Genomic DNA, 23,504 nt, shown 5'->3' with positions numbered 1-23,504 from the left:
TTGATAATGGCCAAGAATCATCAATAAAAATGTGAATGAGATACATTATTTCCCATTTAATAAGGCTTGATAATATTATTTTTAAGTTTAATAGATGAAAGCTTTTTAAAAGTGTAGCAATTAAAAGAGCAATTTTTAACTAAATGGAAAGTTTTCTCATGTAGAACATCTCATTTTCCCACGAAACCATATATATGAAATACCACTGTGACAATTTGGCCATCCACCCAACTCAACAACGTGGTGAATTTGTATTTTAGGAAAAAGAAGAAATGGTGCAGATACATTCTTCAGGAGCGAAGCCATGATTTTGCCATGAGGGAGGAAAGAAACAAGCTAGCGATTTAGAAATGCGAATTCTGCCAGTCTTGGGAAGAATATCCACCCTTGTTCAGAGAAAAATTTTGCTCCTGCATGCTCCAGACATCTGTCTCCTAGAGAGCAGGTGCTTATACAAGAGAAGGTGCTAAAGGAGGAGTGTCAATAGACTCGTCTCACCCACTATCTCTCCTCACTTTCTTCTCTGCTCCAGGTCAGCTTGAAGGAGTGCTCCATACACAGAACAGGGAACTTAAAAGGCTGTTCATATGATGGGTACAAAAACATGCAGATGCACCCTTTCAAAGTTTCACGCTTGCCCTCTCAGTATATGTGCATTTAGGGCCCAACGTTCATAACAATGCCATAGAAAGTGTGAGCATGTATTATTTTTCTTTTAAAAATTTATTTATTTATTTATTTATTATTTATTTACTTTTTATTTTTTTTATTAAGTGAGAGGAGGGGAAGCAGAGAGGGACTCCCACATGCGTCCTGACTGGGATCCACCCAAAAGCCCACTAGGGGGCGATGCTCTGCCCTGTTGGACCACAGCTCTGTTGCACTATTTCAGCTTCTGATGCTGAGGCCATAGAGCCATTCTTAGCACCCAGAGCCAATTTTGCTCCAACCATTAGAGTCATGGCTGCATGGCTGTGGGAGGGGAAGCAGAGGAGCAGGCAAGAAGCAGATGGTCGCTTCACCTGTGTACCCTGACTCGGAATTGAACCCAGGACTTCCACATGCCGGGATGATGCTCTACCTCTGAGCCAACTGGACCGGGCTTGCATATTAATTTTCCATTGCTACATAACAAATTACCACAAACTCAGTGACCTAAAATAACACAAATTTATTATCTCCAGGTTGTGGGTTAAGAGTCCAGACAGGCCTGGCTAAGTTCAACGTTTAGGTGGAGGCTTTCAGCAGAATTCACTTCTGAATGCATTCAGATTGCTATAGAGTTTATTTCCTTGTGGCTGTAGAACTGAGGTTCCCATTTCCTTGCTGGCTGTCAGCCAATGTCCACCCTGTATTCATTTAGTCCACCATCTTTTTCTCAAGTGGTCCTTTCCATCTTAAAAGCAGTGACCTATCACATCCTCTCACATTGTGAATCTCTGCCTTCTTATTTTGCCACAGCAAGAGAAAGTTCTCCTTTTAAGGGCTCATGTGCTTAATTAGGTCCACCTACAAAATTCTGGATATGTTTTCTAGTTGAAGGCAAACCGTGCCATATAACATAGTGTATTCATAAAATTGCTATCTGATCATATTCCTGGGTTCCTGAGATTAGAGCAGCACATTATTGGGAGGCCATTCTAGAAATTCTGCCAACCACTAATAGCTTTGGCCTTTCAATAGCTATAGCTAAACTTTCATTAAAAAAAATAGATATCTTTCATTTTAGTATATGACAAAAGATATTATTATTATTTTTTAATGAAGCAGGAGAAGTGGGGGGAGAGAAAGAAATTTGAGAGCAAAAACAATCAAGTTTCTACTGAAAGAAAGGGAAGCAATCAATATAAAATATGTCCTCGCAGGATTCCAGACAACAAACAGAATTTAGAACGAAGATCTCCGTTGGGAAAACCCGGTTCACACGGAGCAGATTGGACATGGGTTTATCTCTGTTCCCTCTACTCCACTGAAATTACTTAGAAGAATGAAAATGAATAAAAATAGTGTTAAGTCAACAAGGAAAAAGAAGCCAGGAGAAAACTGAACAACTGACAAGTGAGGTCAACAAAGTTTCAAAAGATAGAGAACAGGTTCATGCAACTGACTTAGCCAAGCAAGGATGCTTAAATCCAGGTACCTCTGGAGGAGGATAAAGACCAGGAGAACCCAACTGACTGTGCAGTGTTTAGTTAAAAAGTACGCAGCACTACATTTGTCCCTGCAAAGCACAACTTAGTAGCTTTTTGAAAACAGGAAATACTCCCCTTGAAAAGTAGATATTCAAGATGGCCTCAATTTGTTGAAATGTATACAATCCCATTAAATGAATAAGAATGAACTTCTCCAGGACATCCTCGGTGCTTTTCACTGAAAACCCTGTGTCCTGAGACTAATTTCTGCTGTCTCAAGGTCAATTCATTAGGTTGCTAATATCTGATCAAAGTTGAAAGACAGGACTCGCCTTCAGGCCTGTACAGGGGTTCAGGGTTGTCTACCATACTGCACGATTCCTAGGACCATGGGAAACCTTGCTAATGCTTGTTCAATCCCTGAGCACATGGCATTTCTCATTTCTGTGGAGATTTATTCAGATAAACTTAAGAAACAGCTTTTCCCTATCTTCAGATTATTTGCTTTTTTGGCCTTATGTCTAGACAATTTTTCTTAAAATCTAAAGGAATAGTGAGAAATGGAGGATTATCATACACCCCAACAGAAAATAATATACATAGTTTCTTGTTAAATCAGACAATGGTGGGAAATAATGGTAAGCTTCTTTCTGACTCTATCTCACTTTCTTATGTTAGAATGATACCCACACACATATGTTTATGTACCTAAACTTATGCTCGGTTGACCCTCTTTGCTGGGTTACTTCAATTATACCTTTATTATTTCTACTCTTTGACATTTCCCTCTTTCTAGTTAAAAGCTAAATATTCACTGACCTTTTTAACATATAATATAAAAGTCAGTCATTTTTAAGTAATGACCTGTTAGGAAAGCTCAATACTACAATATCTAAATAAAATATAGCAAAGGACTAGCTCTTTTTCTCTCTAGTCACCCATACTTATAACACACTTATAAGAACTGAGTGAGATCTCAAAGCAGTTGGGCTAAAGGAGAGAAATCATATTTAAACATAAGCTAATATGCATTAGCATAATTTATTCAGATTCCTGATTCTTATATTATCATGCATAATATCATAATAACATCAACATGGTGAAGCTTTGGTGGTTAGTAAAAATATCTAAGATTTAATAGATTTTGCACAATTATGCAACCAGGAATATGTTCTAATTCTAAGCTAACAATTCCCCAACTCTGCAAATCAACCAGTATTTAGAAAGAATTGCTTGAATTTTCTTTTCATATCTTCTATACATATTACTATACTGTGGGAAAGAAGACTGCCTATCTCCATTGTAAAGATATAAAATATAATGTAAAAACACTAGCTAAGCTTCCACATGAATATGTTGCTCTGAGCATAAAAATGCAATTAATGTATTAGATGAATATACCTCAAAATGTAAAGATACTACTTTTTGCTTTTGCTTTTTAAAGTAAATTACGCACTCATTGGAGATTATTGTACAGAAGTAACTAATACCCATTAAATAGTAATTGCTTATTTATTAGCATAGCACTACTCCATATAAGATGAAAAAGCAGTAACAACAGAATAATCTAGAAGGGTATGAATGCTCTAAAATCTTATTGAGTGAGTTAGCTCAGAACCTAAAGGAGTTTACCTATTTCATGGACCCAACATCACCTCAAAATGTGTATGGGTTTGAGCTTATTTTTCCCCTGGTAGTGACAAGTTTTAGGGAATATCCATGGAGCCCATTATGAGCCCTCTATAATCAACCAGCATGCATTTGTGAGGTGAGTAGTTTTATATATTTATTATTTTTTCTTTTTAAGTGAGAGGAAGGGAGTAAATGAAATCGATTCCCACATGCACCACAACCAGGATCCACCTGGCAACCCCCGTCTGGCTCAGATGCTCGAATCAACCAAGCTATTTTTAGCACCTGAGACTGACTCACTCAGACCAACCAATTTATCCTCAGCGCCGGGGGCTAGCACTCAAACCAATGAAGCCTCTGCCTCTTGGAGAGGAAGAGGCAGAGAAGAAGGAAAAGGAGAGGGAGTGGAAAAGAAGTAGATGGGTGCTTCTCTTATGTACTCTGACTGGGAATTGAACCCGGGACATCCGTATGCCAGGCCAATGCTCTATCTACGGAGACACTGGCCAGGGCCTATACATTTATTCTAAGCATTATGCCAAGCTCATATTGTCTATCCACCTGGAAAATCATTTTCGGTTCTTTTCTAGCTACTAAAAATTGGAGCGTGGGACTCCAACAGTCTTGACCTCATGGCAGATGCCTCATGTGAACTTGGGTTTTATTCCTCAACTAGTGTAGTCTATAAAATTGAGAGCAATTTATCCCTGCCTTCCTTAACAGTGTGCTGTACATACTTCATTCACTAAGCTCAGGGAAACATTCAGGTAAATCTACTTATGAAATGTGTATTGAACAAAAATCTGGTGGAGAATTTCCAAATACAAGCTTGTAGAGTCAAAATAACATCACACAAAAGATATTACAGACCCTACACAGGTCTGTGCCAGAAGCATGCTTGGCAACAGTGATGCTCCTACCTCACGTAATTTGATAAAAGTTTCCTCTCAGAGCTTTATAACCCTACGTTAACTAAAGCCCAATCATGGTCATCGCTTTAGCCTAGTAAACTCCTGGTCATCCCGTCAACATTTTCTAAAGTGCAAGTCCTTCCCCAGTCCCTATAGGCAGGATTATCATCTTCCCCAACGGTACTGGAGTTTTAGCTCAAAGCTCTATGGAATTGTGACGGGTCGTGTTTTTGGTTGTATCTGTTTTATCTTAGCAACCCCAGAATCAAGCGCACTGCCTAAAATTCATTACATGCATACATAAATAATAAAATGAATTGAAAAATAAGTTGCTTTAGAACCATATCTTCCTACTTGCTCTTCCCTTTAAGATACCAAAATGTAATGTCTTCAACCACCCAAGGCATAGAACAATCATAATAAAATATAGATTTAATAAAGAATTTTAGAATTGAGAATTTAAGTCTATAAAAATGGCTCTAAGTTTTTATTCTTCTCTTACAGAGTGGAAAGGTAACGTGATTCAGTATAAATAGATTGACATCTTTATTATATGCGGCTTAAGTGTCTGTTTGTCGCCGATAGCTTATTGGTTGCTTGCGTAACTGTACTAGCCAATGGGGTGAAGTTGCCACGGCATTCAAATAGTCCCGCCTTCTGGCATGCCACCTCACAAATTGAGGTTAAAGATTGGAGCAATTATTATGCTGTTAAGAAATCTTAACACCAGAAGGGGTCTTTGCAATGGTACAAGACTAGAGGTTTTCCAATTGAAAAATAATGTCATAATAGCTAAGTCTTTGGCTCCTCTAAAGGTGAAATACATGTCATTCCAAGAATTGATTTGGCTCCATCTCAAACAGGGTTGCTGTTTCAATTGAGACGTAGACAATTTCCTGTAAAACTTGCCTTTGCTATGACCATCAATAAGTCTCAGGGCCAAACGCTTAAGCGTGTTGGCATTTTTTTACCTGAACCTGCATTTGGACACAGTCAACTTTATGTTGCCTGTTCAAGAGTTCGTGAAAGAACAGACATAAAATTAAAAATAATTGATGGTCCTCTGCAAGGCGAGCTTAAAAATGATGGAAAGATCTACACAAGAAATGTTGTGTACAAAGAGATCTTTGACATGTGAATTAACATTTTATTATTTAAATCACCTTTATTTATTGAGCTAGCGGTGGCTCTTAAGAAATGTACCGCCAGTGGTTTCCTTCATTGCACTCTACTTTAAGCAATTAAGCAAGTAGAAGGGGGAAACCCCGTGGGGCAGTAAGCAAAGGGGTGTCCTCGCCGCTTGCCCTGGGTAATTCAGTTTGAATTAGCAGACACCTTTGCACAAATCATTTTAATTACAATTTATAATATCTAGAACAGCGGTCATTTCGTATGACCACCGGGCTTTCTAGTTTGCAATATACACCCAAGAAATCCGCCCTAATTTTAGTGTTATTACAATTAGTACTTACCCATAGCCATTGACTTCCTTTGAGTGAGTCACCAGTAAGGCACCAATAGTCACATTCAGAACATTCTCTAGTACTCCAGTCTGTTGAGCAGTGATAACTTGGTGAGCCAAGTTCTGTAATTTGTTACTTGATAAGGACGGAACCCGTCCAGTGCTCCTTCCTGTTGGCAGATCACCAACTTCGATGACCATTACTTTCGAGATAGCTTCCGTGGTAGTTGGTGATGGAACCCTATATGAGCTGATTTCCATCATAAGAGGTCTACGTTGACCCACTCTATAATGACTAGCACAAGTCACAGATGGGCAATTGCGCTTTCTTTTTGCTATATGGTCAGCAATGGCCTTTAAGGTTGCTTCATTGCCAGGCATGTCATGAATAAGTCTAATTTGGTCTTGGCTAACTTGCAAGAAGTCAGTTAGTCTTTCAAGGACCATAATTTCCCAGCCTTTTTCTAGGACTGAAAACATCACAGTGAAGGCCAAATGAATGGAAACACCTGAGCGTATTTCAATGGGCTCCTCTCCTTGTAGAACAACATACAAGAGGTTATCCATGATGTTGAAATAGTTGGAACCAACAGACTTATCCAGCAATGAGGAAGTTGATTGAACCAGAGTAGGTGAAATAAAACGTTCGCCTAAGAAAACACGGGGGCTCTGAAGTTCATGGTAGAAGACAGCCAACAGAAGCTTGGAAGTACTTTTGATCCCCAGTAGAAAAAAACGCAAAACTTGAGGAGTCTGATTCACAAAGCAGATCTTGGTAGTTTCCCCAATGGGTAAAATGGAATAGAAAGTAGATACAAACCCCGAAGTAGAGCAGGGAGTATCAGCATTAACACTGCTAAAGGTGTCAACGAAACCACTGGTCATAGACACAACAGGATATAACTTTCTCACTGGCCAGGTGGCATCAGCATTTTCAAGAATTATTATCACATGGTCAGTCTGTTTGCAGATGTAGCCTTGAATCAGAGGTCGGTATGTGCATTTCTGTTCTTCTCTAAATGTACCTATAAAATAAAGGAAATTAAACAGGTGACATATAAACCACAGTATATCAAAGACAATTTGCAGTCCAACACTTTCATCATCATCTGTAACCACATGAAACATTTATTGAACACTTAGGTGTGCTAGAAACTAAGAATGAAAAGAAATCTTAGGCAGAATTTGAAAGATACATCCATTCAATAACAGCTATTGAATATAATTTAAATGTATATGTTACATAATATGCTGCTCACAAAAATTAGAGGATATTTTATCATTTCATATTCATTTTGAAATATCCTCTAATTTTTATAAGCAGTATATAGAGTATGTAATTGAAAGTTAATCATGGTTGTAATAGTTAAGTGAAAAAACAGTGAATAAATAAAATAAGAAAAAAAGAATAATCACTATGAGCTCTATAATGAAAGAAAAACCAGGAGAGAATGAGGTAATATTGGAGTCAATGGGCAAAGAAGTAAATTAAAGGGTTGGACAGAGAATGTCTAGAGGTATATTAAAAATGAAGAGATATATTCTGACCAGATTATGAAAGAGTTTGACTGTCAAACAATATAATTTTCTCATACTTTCTTTTTCTCTAAGTAAAAAGTATAAATATAAAAAATGGAAAACTAATAAGTTGAGGAGAGTTGGGTATAAAAAGCACTAATGAAAACATTGAAAGAAACAGCATTATCCATTAATCCCACCATTTCTAATCCTCCTGTCCATGAACCTAAAGAAGTTATTGTTCTGAATTCAAAAAGATATTTTATCTTCCAGCAAAGAATTTCTTTGATTTGAAATTGATATTTACAAAATTGTGTTGTATTGTTTTCTAGAGAGTTAAACTTGCCTTATTGCAAGTTCATCAAAGTTGCCTAAGAACTGAAACAACTGGTGCTGGCCAGTTGCTCAGTGGATAGAGTGTTGGCACAGTGCATGGACGTCTTAGGTTCAGTTCCTAGTCAGGGCACACAGGAGAAGTGACCATCTTCTCCTCTCTCCCTCCCTTTAGCCCCTCTCTACCTCTTCCTTTTCCACAGCTAGTGGTTTGATTGGTTCGGGCATCAACCTTAGTGCCCTTAGAGCATCGGCTGGGGCACTAAGGATAGCTTGGTTGGTCCGAGCTTGTCAGCCTCAGGTGCTAAAAATAGCTCAGTTGAGTTGAGCATTGACCCCAGACAGGGGTTGCCAGGTGGATCCCAGTTGGGGCACATGTGGGAGTCTGTCTCACTATCTCCCCTCATCTCACTTAAAAAAAATTGGAAGAACAACGAAAAGAAACTCAAATTATTACTCATACAAAATGCTTCAAGAGTAAGGCGCATGGGTTTACTTGTGCAGCATAATAGTATCAACAACAATAGGGTAAATTATAAGGGAAATTGTAAAATATTTTAAAATAAATAATATTTTATCATATCAAAATTTGTGGGATTCAGTGAAAACAGTATTTTGAAGAAATTTTATAATATTAAATGCATATATTACAAAATAATTGTCAAAAAACAATGCCTTAGACCACTACCTTAAAAAAGTTAGATGCCTGACTGGTGGTGGCACAGTGGATAAAGAGTCAATCTGGGAAGCTGAGGTCCCAGGTTCAAAACCCCGAGGTTGCCACCTTGAGCACAGGATCACCAGCTTGAGCATGGGGTTGCCTATTTGAGTGTAGGATCATCAACATGATCCCATGGTCACTGGCTTGAGCCCAAAGGTTGCTGGTTTGAGCCCAAGGTTGCTGGCTCAAGCAAGAGGTCACTGGCTTGGGTGGTGTACCCTAGTCAAGGCACATATGAGAAGTAATCAATGAACAACTCAAGTGCTGCAACTATGAACTGATACTTCTCACTTCTCTCACTTTCCCTATCCTCGCTATAAAAAAAGAGCAAAGCAAACCCCAAATAAGTAATAATAAAAGAAACAAATATAACAGCAGAAATCAATAAAATAGAACAGAAACAAAAAAACAAATAATGAGTCTAGCTAAAATTTGTTTCTTAGAAAATATCAACAAATCTTATAATCCCTCACTATACTACTCAAAATAAAATAGAGACAAATCACCAATTTCAAGAATAAAAGAGGATTAATATTACAGAGCTTACAGACAAAGGTTAAGAGACTATTACAATCTTTATGCCAACAAATTTAACAACTTGGATAAAATAGACAAATTCCTGGAAAACTGACATAAGATAAAATATAAAATTTGAATTGTTCTATGTCTCTGAGAAAAATTGAATACTAAATTATTAATTTAAATAGAGATTTAATTATCAAATATAAAAGAATGGCCACTTTTACATAGTGTGTTTTTTTCCCTATGGTCTCATAATATGGAAATGCTGATATTAAATCAAGTATTGAAGCATTGTCTTCAAAAGCATGGAACCAGTATGAAGGGAATTAATTGTACAATCTTAATAGCTCAATAACCATTGTGGTTTGAGACCCTAATGCATGAACCTCTGCTACCAGCAGTATACCGTTTTCAAATGAGATAGTTCCCCTTTTCTAAACTCTACAGCTCACTCTCTCTTGCACACAATTTTTTCCAACCATGTTGATGACATTGATTAATCATACATATTCCATCTGATTTTATAGATCTCTGACTTGTTCTTCCTGCTTCTCATCCAAAAGATTTAACAATTTTTAAAGTGACTTCTACAGATTGCTAAATTCTTGGAACTGTCCCTCGATAAAATAATTATTCTCTTAGTCAATATTATTGTCAGTTATTCTCTAATGCTAACTAACTATATCTACTTCAGTAAATTACATAAACTTAGTAGGCATCAGTGTCCTCACAGAATTATTTCTTAGAACCCGGGACTATATTCTGTATTTAAATTACTATGGGGCTTAACATACTACCTCAAACACAGTAGATGCTCCTTAAAATGCATTAATTGATATGTAATATCCTTTTCAAAACTCCTGCTTTTCAAGTAATTTTTAAGCTATTTTTTGCCAAATGACTGTCTAGTTGTAAGATTATTATTCTATGACTTAAATTTAAACTGACTCATCAGAACAATAACAGGGTATACTACAAAAGTTTATGAGAACTACCCCCTGAATTGATGCTAATATAACTCAATATTGTGAGAAATTGAGGTATTTCATATGAAATCATATGACTGAAATTACTGCTAACTATATTTATATAAATTTTCTTCTGTTCTTGAATTACATAACTAAAAAATCACAAAAAAATTCTGTTGTGACTTTTTATTCTTGATTAATTTGTTAATTCATTAAATAGATATACATGCAGGAATGTGGCCTTTTTGTTCTTTACTTCTTGTCCACATGTTAGGTGCTTCCAAGGCTAAAATAACAAAAATGGACAATTTATAATGAGTCAAACATTATTTAGGAATAATAATGCATAGGAGCTATTCTAGTAGAATGCAGACATTCAAAGTGGTCCAGTAACAGGGTTCTATCTATGTCTGTCTATCTATCTATCTATCTATCTATCTATCTATCTATCTATCTATCTATCTATTATCTTCATATATTCCTCCTATAAGCTAGTCTACTGAGAGGACTGGCCATCTCTGTCTTTAGAATCCAAGCCTTTCATTCTCTTATTTAGCTGACATTTGAGGAGGAGAGTATGACTGACTACCCAGTATTGGAGGCAGGATATCAAGGGAAAGAATAAAAGAAGGGAAGAGAGAAGCGTTTGAATCAGGAAGGATCAGAGACGGTTTGGATGTGAGAGTCTGAGAGGGCACAGTGACTGCTGAATGTGTGGCAGAGCATATTTCCAAGAGCAAGTTTCCTTCCTTCCCTCCCTCCTTCCCTCCCTTCCTTCCTTCCTTCCTTCCTTCCTTCCTTCCTTCCTTCCTTCCTTCCTTCCTTCCTTCCTTCCTTCCTTCCTTCCTCTTTCCCTCCCTCCCTCCTTCCTCCCCCCTTCCTTTCTCCCTTTTTTTCCTCTTTTTCATTTCCCTAATAGCCTTCACCTAAAACTTCTTAATGGCAAGTTTAATTATCCTTATTCATAAGTAGAAAAATTGACTCACAGAAATTTTGACTTACATAATTACTTAGTAATAGTAATGAGAAAGAAATAGAAGAGAAAAGCCAACTTTTAAACTTCTACTCATGCTCTGGAAAAATAAATTGTAATCTGAATTCCTTCCCTTTGAGGTTATATTTAGAGGTAGGGTCAGCTGCGGTGATTGACCCTGTGAAAGTGGGGTTCTGACAATCAGGCGTTCTCCCTACACAATCCAGTGAAAGGAACTCATAGAAAGTCTTTAGTTATTTGGCTAATCACATTTTTGATAAGTATGTCATCATATGGCCTTTTTAATATTTTAGCATACTATCCCAGAAGTATACACGTAGAGCCACAAATTTAACATAGGCAATAGCCTAAAGATTATCAGCAAGTAACATTAGTTATTTAGTTTTAGAGACAAACTTGGAATCCTGGTGTTTATAAATAAGAAATTGTGTCTTTATTTTTCCAGAATTTACCAGCGACTAAGAGAGAGAATGGCTTATCAGTCTCCTACTATCCTTATTCCTGTTCATCTTCTGAGTTAATCAATTCTAGTATGTTAATTTTGCTGCGAAGCAAAAATAAAGCAACACTTTGGGATTCCAGAGTTGCTAATTGGGTCTAGTTTTGAACTGCAGGAGAGAATAGACATTAACTACTTAGGAGAGGGCTATGCACACAGCGAGACAGGTGGCACAGGTCACCCTCCAGCCACCGCTGGCAGAAGCCCACAGTGGCGGTCCAGTTTCCTTTCTAAACAGAGTTCTATCTTCTCTTCCTCTGGACTTTGTTCATTTCTCTTTCTTTCAGTTGGGAAAGGTTTTATTTTGAGTAATGATTATCTTTTCTCACTTGTATTTTGCCTTTTCTTTTCCCACGTCTCCAAATGGGTTTATCTGCCAGTCACAATTTTTGTGGTCTGCAGTTCTGATCACTTTTAAATGAAACCCATGCTGGCTTTGGTAATCATAATGTCATTTACAATTTACCACTAAACACGTTTATTCAGTTAGTAGCACACTGGAGAGAGAACTCCGTATGAACTCACCGTGAAAAGCCTAATCTGATTATTTCCTCATGAAAATCCAGGCAGGGGTGCTTGTAAGAGGGGCTGAGAAAAGAAGAAAAAAAAAAAAAAAAGAAAAAAAGCAAGGTCTGGCCACAGCTGACTTTCATAATCAATGTGAACAGATAAGTGACACAGCCTGTCAGGGGCAGCCACCCAGTCACCCCGGGGCATTCATCTCAAAAAGGCAAGAGTGGACAGGACTTAATAATAAATGCTGAGTGACCAGCAAGTATTGGCTTGGCATACGCTATTGCATTCAAGATGGACAAGAACAGGGATCAAGTCCAGAAGCTCTTCCCTAAGTGGGGGAAATTAGATTAAGCAGGTTGTAGTTATGTGTGCATGTGTGACACATGAGTGCTTGCTTTGTGTATACTTCAACATCCTAAAATAGTAAAACAATGTGCCTTACCCACTGTTCCCCAGACTGGGAACCAGAGACCCTGAAAACTAAGAAAGCAGGCCAGTTAGGCACGTCTGATGGAGGAGGAGAGAGAGGAGACGGTGCACATGTGTGTACTTGTGTGTGTGTGTGTGTGTGTGTGTGTGTGTGTGTGTGTGTGTGTGTGTAGACTCAGGTTCCTTCCAGGGTTCTAACACATATTAACTTTGTGTCGATATTTGTCCTTCCTGTCGTGAAATGAGGATTTTCCACCTCATTTCACGTTTGAAAGGAAAATATGCCAAAGGGGTCATCTTTGCTAGAAAAAAAAAATTAAGAGAAAAGAAAAAAAAAGAAACAACTTCTATCCTTTATTTAGAAAAATGGATCGGAAGGAAAGAAAAAAAGTATTTTTAAAATTAATGTTTTGACTCAAAGGCACATAGAATCCTTCCATCTTCCCCTTTCCAACAAAAGAGAAAAATTTATATGTTTAAAATTGAATGAAATCCATCAACATTAATGATTTTATTTTCCTCGAGGTTAACACTACCATTTCCCTTCATAGTTTTTTTAGCCAGTTGGTGATGACTTCACAATTCATGGTATGGTAAAGCATAAGAGATTTTGACAAAAACAAAATATATAATCATTCTTTTATTTTCAGGAAATGAAAAAAAACCATTTACAATTCTTTTCTGTCAAACACATTTATACCTCATTATTTCTAATTTAACTAATATAAATGGCCATAGATCAAATAAAGTGAAGACAGGATGAATTTATCCCCATTCATATATGTTGTCATGGACCCTCAGGGTATGAGAAATGAAACTCCAAAATCTCAAAGCTATGTCCCTAAATATACAAGGGGAGTAACTAAAATCTCGGGGAAAACATTAACCCTTTGAGTAGTGAGTTTTTTGTTAACCCTTTGAGTGAGGACATACATGAACATTTATACTACTCAAAGGGTTAAAAATAATTTTTTTTGGTCATATTAAAAATAATAGAGAAAAACAGTCTACTTTATTTAGAATGGGGAGTCAAAGCTAAAATTATTTTTTTTAAAACTCCAAAAGTAAAGAAGCCTGACCAGGCGGTGGAGCAGTGGATAGAGCATGGAACTGGGATGTGGAGTACCCAGGTTTGAGACCCCGAGGTTGCCAGCTTGAGTGTGGGCTCATCTATTTTGAGCAAAAGCTCACCAGCTTGGACCCAAGGTTGCTGGCTTGAGCAAGAGGTTACTTGGTCTGCTGTAGCCCCACGGTCAAGGCACATATGAGAAAGCAATCAATGAACAACTAAGGTGCCACAACGAAAAGCTAATGATTGATGCTTCTCATCTCTCTCTGTTCCTGTCTGTCTGTCCCTATCTATCCCTCTTTCTGACTCTCTCTCTCTCTCTGTGTCTCTGTAAAAAAAAAAAGTAAAGGACATGTATTATATTTGTAAGAGGAATTAAACTGAGAGTGACATTATTATGCATAATAGATTCAATACAGATGACAGAAAACACCATCTTGTTAATTTGGAGTCTGGAATTACAGGTTTATAAAGTCTGTTGAATGATCATAATCTGGTAGTTCTAGTCATTATAAGGGAGATAAGGTACATGTATTTGAACATATGCCTATATGCACATATAGTAGTATTATAAGAAAAGATAATTTGACAAACTTGAGTTTATTTAGTTGAAAAAAAACAGCACAGGTTCAAAGTTTAGGTCCTGGAGCTCCAAAATTAAGGCATTTCCAGGCTGGGTTCATAACTTGCTAGACAGTGGCACTTAGGAGAGTAGTCCCCGTTAGTATCATTCTTAACAAGGAAGACGGCACTCTAAGAGCTGGTGGCGGTACAACAGAGCTTGCCACAGGACCAGGGCTTCCTGGATGGATTCATTTTCAAACTAATCTGAGAAAAATGAAAAACCACATAAAACCATTTACTACTTGAAACAAGGATGCCTGTAGACCTTATGTGGAAAGCCTCCATGTCTTAATAACTTGTCTGGGTGAGTATTTTACAGTATCTTTTACCTTTTTCTAAAAGTATTACTTTGCCCTGGCCGAGTGGCTCAGTGGATAAAGCCTTGGCCTAGTGTGTGAACGTCCTGGGTTTGATTCCTGGTCAGGGAACATAAGAGAAGTAATCATCTGCTTCTCTCCTCCTTCTTTCCCTCTTCCCTTCCTGCAACCAGTGGCTCAGTTGGTTCAAGCATTGGTCCTGGGCACTGAGGATAGTTTAATCTGAGCACCAGCCTTGGGCACTAAAAATAGTTCAGTTGATTTGAGCATTGGCCCCAGTCAGGGCTTGCTGGGTAGATCCTGGTGGGAGTCCATGCAGGAGTATGTCTCACTATCTCCCCTCTGAGAGGAGAGGAGATAAAGTAAAGTAAAATAAAATAAAATAAAATGAAATAAGCCTGAGCAGGCAGTGGCATAGTGGATAGAGCATCAGACTGGGACCCAGGGGACTCGGGTTTGATACCCTGAGGTTGCCAGCTTGGGCATGGGCTCATCAGGTTTGAGCAAGGCTAACCAGCTTGAGCCTAAGGTCGCTGGCTTGAGCAAGGGGTCAATAAGTCTGCTGTACCCCCCCCCCCAAGTCAAGGCACATGTGAGAAAGCAATCAATGAGAAACTAAGGTACTGCAACAAAGAACTGATGCTTCTCATCTCTCTCCTGTTAGGTGTGTCTGTCCCTATCTGTCTCTCTCTCTGTCTGTCTCTGTCTCTGTCACAATAAATAAATAGAATAGAATAAATAGTGTTACTTTGAGGGGAAGAAATGATCAGGAGACAAAGACAAAAATAACTGAGAAAATGACAATGAAGATTGGTGTGGGTGGTAGGGTCAGATATATATTAAATAAACCCTTCTTCTAAATCAACTAATTTTCATTTTTAGTATTTCTTTTTCTTTCTTTCTTTCTTTTTTTTTTTTAGGTGAGAGGAGCGGAGATAGTAAAGCAGACTCCAGTATGCGCCTCGGCTAGGATCTACTCGTCAACCCTGTCTATGGCTGATGCTCAAGTACCCAGCTATTTTTAGCACCAGAGACCAACCCACTTGGACCAACCAAGCTATCCTCAGTGCCAGGGGCCACACACGAACCAATCGAGCCACTGGTTGCAGGAGGAGAAGAAGGAGAGAAGAGGGGTTGGGGGGGAAAGCAGGCGGTCACTTCTACTATGTGCCCTGACCAGGAATCGAACTCAGGACATCCCTATGCTGGGCCGATGCTCTAGCCACTGAGCCACTGGCCAGGGCCCATTTTAGTTTTTTAAATTGCAAAAACTTACCTTTATTGATGAAAGTTCATTCATCAATAAAAGTTTATTTATCATTGAAAACTCCAGAACACTATTTTGTATACTTTTACTATGTTGCCATATCATTGTTTATGTTTTTCTTGACATAAGTGCCTTAGAAGAAAGTGTTTCTATATTTTTGTCGTATTATGATGTGACCTGTAAACATCAGTGGGTATGGTCTCAATTATAATTTTTATTCTCTGAATACCACCTTGAAAACAGCCAAAGCCAATGCAAGTTCAGGAAGTATAGCTTAGTGGGTGCGAGATCAAGTTTCCGAGTCAGAGACGCTTGCATTGCATCCTGGTTCTCCTACTGTCCTGCTGCTGTCTAGCTGCAGACTCACAGGCAAGTTATTTATCTTCTTTGAGTCAGTTAAACTATTTGTAGAAAGTATGGAGAGTAGTACCCAATTCATAGGCTGAAGAACAGGATTAAGTGAGATGATTGTATATGCAGAGCTAGGAACAAACACATGCTAATAAATACAGGCTATAATGTTTGGTGTCATCACAAAAGGAGTATTTTTTTTAATGTTTCGCACTCTCCTTTTATCTTTTTTGTCATCATCCCCATCTCAAACTAGTAGCATTTGCCTTGGAGTTGGAAACAGCACCTGTAAGTACTGCAAGCAGTCATAATGAACAGTGTTGAAAGAAGCGGGCTACAGGTGAGGGAAATTCTGACCGGTGGTCACAAGACTCCTGTTGAAAATATGGCAGGAAATACATACATACACGCATATGTGCATGCACACATACGCATGTGTATCTATTAACAGGACAGCTATATTTTTCTACTGATCAAAAAATAAATTAATTAAAAACCTGCAAAATTATAGATGGTTTCCTTTTCCATTTAATCTTAACTTTTTCCTTTATTCCTTTTGTAATAACTCTCCAGCCGTACCTAACTCTTTCTTTCTACTGTTTTCTTTTATTTCTTATTTTTTATTTTTATTCTTTTATTTTTTATTTTTGCTAGCCAACCTTACCTGCAAGATTTAAAGAAAGTCATGTTCACGGCTGAGATTAAAGGCAGGGCCAGCCAACAGCATTGCTTACAATACAATTCGGGTGCTCTCTTTCCCCAGAATGATAAACAGATCACCTCTCCAGCCCTCGGTTTGAAGCGGCGGCAGTAATTCTGTTGGATGCCACAACTAAAATGAATGTGTCTGTGCCATGCCCAGCTCTGAGCCGTGGCTGTAATGAGATTTGAATGGGAAGCCCCGGACACAATAAATCTGCGCCATATGTGACCATTTCCTGTGTCAGTTCCTTTCTCATAACCAGTGGAGACTTTTTTTTTTTCCCTCTCATGACCCCACACCATGACTCTGAAATCTTTCATGGCTGCTTATGGGCCTCAGGCTTTTTACAGCAGTTGTATAAATAAATGAATTTGACAGCAAACATCATAACAGTTAGCAGTAATGTGTGTTTGCCACAAGTGCCTATACTACTCACTGGAGAAATGGCAGAGGAAACAGCTTGTTTCGTTACCTAAACAAAAGGAGTTTCATTCGACAAGTGGTGAAAGAATTAGTCAAATAAACTTGAAATCCACTAGGACTATTTTTGCCAAGTCTCCCTGCCAGTGAAATGTTCCCAGCTCCTTGATGCCCGTGACTCACAAGAGATAAATTTCCCCTTTTAATTCTGAGATAAAGGGCTGGGCTGGGAATAGAAAACCTTTGACGGATATTTTATATTAATCTGCTTTTCAAAGAAACACTGGCTCTTATGGGAACTCAGATACGCAAAGAGTTTCCAGGGGAGCTTGTGGCAGACAAGCCAAGAAGGATGGTTCAGGTGGGAAGGAGGGGAGGTGGCCATAACGGCCCAACTCGCTGATTACCTGCTGAAAACAAACAGGAGCTTCCAGTGCTTCCTTTTCCTTCATGTTTTCTCTAAGTCTAGAAAGAACGATCTCTACCCCAGTTACTGAAAGAAAGGGAGTTCACATGTTCCCTGGATCCCCCAGGAAAAATGAAGTTCAGCTGCCTATTCGGTGAGTTTGTGGTCATTCAGATAAGCACAAAAAGAGCACACATTTTCCTTAATTACATAGTTAGGTTGCTTTCTGCGTTCTCCCTGGCCTCTCAGTGCCAGTCCCATTGTCCGAGATATAAACGATGGAATAGCACAGCGGTTATTCTTCTGTGTTGGTTGTATATACGGAAGCTGGTGCAAAGTGCCTATGTTCAAATCCTGGCTCAGCTAGTTACTTTGTGTGAGTTTGCACAAGTAACTTAACTTTACTGTGCCTCAGTTTCCTCCTTTGCAAAGTAGAAAAATGGAATGGTATCAAGCTCCTAAGGTGCCTGTGATAGTGATGTATTTAAAAGCCTCAGAACAGTGCCTGGGACACAGTAAGGGTTGCTGTTGTTGTTATTATTATTATTATTATGTCAAACAAAGACAATTGGATAACAGTCTCTTTAAAAATGATAGAGGCTCTTTTCTATGATAGCTTGATAGTGACAGCTAATCTGGGAAATGAAATTAAAAAACATTTGAGGGAAAGCCATAATAGCACCTTCATAAGCCAATTACAATTAATTCCAAGGCATAGTGTAGCACTAATTTAAATAAAAGTATCATCTGTACCTTGACAATGCTTTTTTAGACGTAGGCCATTTTCACTTTTTTTAAAGTGGTACTCTTTGTCCTGGTGGAGTAACCATGGTCTCTAGAATCTTCCCGTATTCCAGAGAAATAGCACTGATGCAGGAGAATGAAGGTTCAGAGCTACACCAACTACTGGCTCTTAGGCCAAGTACAGGTTCTGGCCTCTGTTTGTATCTCTTTCAATTTAATTACAGGCACACCTTGTTTGATTGTGCCTCACTTTATCACACTTCATAAATGTTGTATTTTTTTTTACAAATTGAAGGCAAGACCCGCCACCAGCCAAAAGATTACGACTTGTTTTATTGCAATGGTCTGGAATGAACCTGCAAAAATCTCTGAGGTGTGCCTGTGTTAAAGTGGTTCACTGAGGTGCTCTGTTTGTGTGATAATATGCAAGAGTACCTAAAAACTTTGGAAGGTATGAAGTATAATCAATATGAACTGATATTTTAATTAATAGAGAGCCTATTCCTTACATAATAGATTCCTGTTTTCTCTCTTTTAACTAACTGATAAATCCACTTGAACACACATTTCCTTATATCTGGTCAACCTACTTCTACAGCGAAAATCAGAAATATTAATGAGTTGCACCGTGTAAAAATAAATGAACTATTTAGGTTTCGTTCTTAGAGTGGTATCAATAAAACCTGAAAAAGGTGTGTCAACTGAAGGTAAGGAACCATCTCACTTTATAAAACAATGATGAGCCAGGAGGGGGGAGGGAAGTGGGGTTGGTTGTAATTGGCGAAAGAGGTGGATTTGTTCAAAAACCAAATAGATGAAGTGACATGGTCCCATATTAAAACGGTTTTGAGTAAGACTCCATTTCTGGTAAAATGAACTGAAAACCCCATCTTGTCCCTGCTCCCCACTGCACTGCTACCTCCAGGAAACGTCTCCGATTGTCCTGTGAGAAAATGATTTTGTCTCCTGGGCAACTTCACTATTGAGAAATGTCAATCTGACAAAATGCTCTTCTTGCTACTTCAAAATCCTTTCCCAAGATCTGTTTAGGATGCATATCCTGACTTAGGATTCCCAAAGGTGAAGATTTCAAGGAATAAATAACCCCAGCTATTCACACCCGGCTCGGCAACCAAGACAAAGCAGTACACACAGAGCTGAGTACTCTCTTCTCTGATGGACTGGCCACTCCTCCTGCCTCTTACATAGCAAAAGAACACTGCCACCTCGTCTGTTTGCCTGCCTGGAAGTGAAAACTCAGGGGGGTGGGAAACCCCAGAAAGATCAATAAGCTTAATTAAACACTGTGCTGCTGTAAAAACTGCTCGGCGATTTCTTCATTATTTTAGGGGATGTGTGTGGACACATATAAGGTGAGCCTTACCTGAGGGAGTGACAGGCTTCTACATCCCCATCTTCTCGTGGTCAAGTAGAATTATTATTTAGTCATTAATCATTGAGCAGAAGTCATAGGTGTCCCTTTTGGGCCACACAACTTAATTGAAAGAGTAGGGAAACTACAGGGCATAGGCCAAATCTTGCCCATTGGCTATAGTTGCAAATAAAGTTTTATTGAGACATAGCCTGTAATCAGTTTACATATTGTGAACTAGTGTAAATTCTGCTTTTGCACTGCAATAGCAGAGTTGAGTAATTGTGGAAGAAACTCTACAGCCTGCCCAGCTGAAAATATAAACTATTGCCCTGGCTGGTTGGCTCAGCGGTAGTGTCAGGCCAGCATGTGAAAGTCTCGGGTTTGGTTCTCAGTCAGAGAAAATAAGGAGAAGCCACCAACTGTTTCTCTACCCCTCCTACTCCTCTCTATCTCTTTCTCTCTCTTCCTCTCCCACAGCCATGGCTTGAATGATTTGAGCAAAGTTGGCCCTGGGGGTGCTGAGGATGGCTCTATGGCATTGTGTCTGGCTCTAAAATAGCTCAGTTGCTGAGCAACAGAGAGTGGCCCAGACAAGCAGAGCATTGCCTGGTAGGGGGCTTGCGGGGTGGATCTCAGTGGGAGCATGTGCAGGAGTCTGTCTCTGCCTCCCTGCTTCTCAATAAAAAAATTTTTTAAATTAAAAAAAAAAAAGAAAATAAAAATGATCTTGCCTTTTTTTTTTTTTTTTTTTTTTTTTTTTTTTTTACAGAGACAGAGAGAGAGTCAGAGAAGAGGGATAGACAGGGATGGAGAGATGAGAAGCATCAATCATTAGTTTTTTGTTGCACGTTGCAACATCTTAGTTGTCCATTGATTGCTTTCTCATATGTGCCTTGACCGCGGGTCTTTAGCAGAGATCTGGCCTTTTATGGAACTTTTATGTGTAGCAACTCTACAAGCATTAAATTTGTCTCTGAGACAGTGACTAGCAAAGGACAAGGTGGAGGCTGATCCCCTCTAACTAGCAATAGACAAGAAGTATAATCAAGAAACAAACCTTGGTTGTTTTAAGCTACTGAGATTTGCAGGTGATCTGTTTGGCATTCTAACCCTGAATAATACAGAATATTTGCTATTCTCAGAACATATATCATATGTCCTACTTAAAGGAAGGAACAAAGATCATAAAATAACTTTTTTTCTTTTGTCCTCTGGTGACAGGATGAGGACATGTAATATTTGAGTTCTCAGTCAACTTTTAGACTGGAACGTTTTCCCTCCTAACATAAATTTTTCTGACTTTTCATAATTTATTCCAATATTGCTTCACCTAATACCTGAGAACCAATTTTTTCTGTTAAAGCTTTTTGAAAGACTAACCCGGTGAATCTCTGCAGATCTGCCTTCCTTGCCATCGTGATATAAAGGTGACATTTCTTCAATATACTGTGCACAGAAGGTTGCTGAAGTCATTAGAAAAAAAAATTTCATATGCCCAGAATTGGCATGCTGAAGTCTCTCAGAATGAGTTCTTGCATTCGGGCTTTGGCAGTTTTAATATGGGTGAAAAATGCATACAGCTAGCTCTGTTTGCTTATTTTGCTATATCCAGATCTTCTCCTTTGGAGGGAAGAGAAACAGGTCCATCCACTTTCTGGCAGAAAACAATATAGTCACCCTTAGAGAAGGGCAAGTTGAGTGGACAGCCTGCCCTGCTGCTCTTTGAGAACAGGAAGTGAAGGAAACCATAATGAGAGCATCGTGTTCCTAGTATCAGCCAAGGAGAGGAAAGGAGAATCTCTCCAAGTACAATGGTCTAATGGATAGAGACACTAGTTTGATGATGTCCATTCTGATATATTTTCTCCCTACTTATGGTGACCTTGGACAACAGAAGACTACCGTGTGGCTCAGTTTCCTTACACATACAAAGTAATATTCATGGATATTTATCTACAGGGACACCATTGTATAAAAGTTCATTGTGCTAATTTCTAGGAAACATGGCAGGAGAAAATGGGTTGAAAGAGGAGGCAGCCACCCAAACAATCTGCTCACTGAAGGTAAATATGAGCTAGGATCATAATCAAGTTAACCAGATACTGCTCAGTCATTTGAACAAATACTTGGTTAGAATTCTTAAAAATAAGATCCTGGGCCAGAGGCTCCTAGGAAAACTAGTTTCAAGTCATCTTTAAGGTAAATGGCTCAAGTTAAAAACAGGCACAACACAATTCAGCAAGGTGAAGGGGTTTTAAGGACATTTTGGAATTCAATTTTGAGCAATGAAACAACTAAATTACTGAGATGTACAACTGGCACCAAACATCCATGACACAATGGCTTATTTATGGTACAGGCTTTATACAAGCTGGGAGGCAAAGTAGTGACTAATGCTATAAGAATAACCGGTACTGTTCTTATATCCACAGATGCCAACAAACAGTATATATAGGCTCAACATGAAAAATAATAACTGATTAAGAAAAATTTTACTTACTATATTCAACCATATGCAAAATTTAAAAGTTATAAGCAGTTGTGTACTATGCTTTGCATATAAGCTGATCTCTTTAATTTGGATGAAGTCTGGTATAGATTCGGGAAATCAATAGTCACCTTAGGTATTACCTTACCATCTCAGATTTTTGTAAATTCTAGGTTAGGGTGGGTAACGGGGAGAGAAAATAGGAAACAAATTTTCCTATTCTAATCCTTTTATTGTATAATTCTTATACTTTAAGCATTGATTTAACACTATTTATTGAGCATTTATCATTATCCTGATAGTGATCTAGACTTTGGGACTATGATAGTGAAAACTAAAAGGAGAGGCACAGTAGTTGCCTTCACAGAACTTAGAATTATGTCTCTAGTAAATTTGCCTTCTTTTTCAGAGACAGTGAGATCACGAGCTATTTCAGTACAGATAGCAGCCTTCTTCATCTTGGCACGTCCCTCTCCTCTCCTACACACTAGCTCCAGCCTGATACACACAATCAGAAGGAAGAAACAACAAAATGTCCTAAGTGTGTACTATGTACCTGGTCCTCTGAGAGTCATTCAATGTGTACTATTTTATTTAATCATCATGACAAACTGAAAGGAGTTTCTTTTTACTTTCATTTCCCAAATAAGAAAACTGGCATTGAAGCTGGACTTAAAGGACCCCAAATGGCAAACCAGGCTTTAGAAGCAGCCTGGATCCTTGAGTCCCCACCAGGAGCTCAGCTGCTAGGGGAGCTACCTAGTTTTTTTCAGGTTGAGATGTGAGTGAAAAAGTAATTTTCCTTTTCTTTTTCTATCTTATCTTATCTTTTTCCTTCCTTCCTTCCTTCCTTTCTTCCTTCCTTCCTTCCTTCCTTCCTTCCTTCCTTCCTTCCTTCCTTCCTTCCTTTTAATTAAGTGAGAGGCAGAAAGGCAGAGAGACAGACTTATGCATGTGTCCCAACTGTATCCACTCAGCAAGCCCCCTACCAGCTATGCTCTGCCCATCTGGGGCCATTGCTCTGTTGCACAGCAACCAAGCTATTTTTAGTGCCTGAGGCAAGGCCATGGAGCCATTCTCAGCACCCAGGGACAACTTGCTCC

The 23,504-nt window shown here is 38.6% G+C and overlaps 1 protein-coding gene across 7 annotated transcripts in view; it reads right to left on the bottom strand.

Annotated features, from left to right (window-relative positions):
• The window catches only part of PKHD1 (PKHD1 ciliary IPT domain containing fibrocystin/polyductin), a 482,558-nt gene that overhangs the window by 44,400 nt on the left and 414,654 nt on the right, over positions 1-23,504 (bottom strand). For all 7 annotated transcript variants that reach the window (XR_010748128.1, XM_066359212.1, XM_066359215.1 and 4 more), the window contains one exon: positions 6,148-7,162. Coding sequence is in view for 6 of the 7 variants with exons in the window: in XM_066359212.1 (XP_066215309.1) it covers positions 6,148-7,162 (1,015 nt within the window). In the remaining variant the exon portion in view is untranslated. The remainder of the gene's footprint in view (positions 1-6,147; positions 7,163-23,504) is intronic.

Source organism: Saccopteryx leptura, chromosome 1 (genome assembly GCF_036850995.1).
Source record: "Saccopteryx leptura isolate mSacLep1 chromosome 1, mSacLep1_pri_phased_curated, whole genome shotgun sequence".
Lineage (NCBI taxonomy): Eukaryota > Metazoa > Chordata > Mammalia > Chiroptera > Emballonuridae > Saccopteryx > Saccopteryx leptura.
This window is presented reverse-complemented; position numbering and strand designations above follow the sequence as displayed.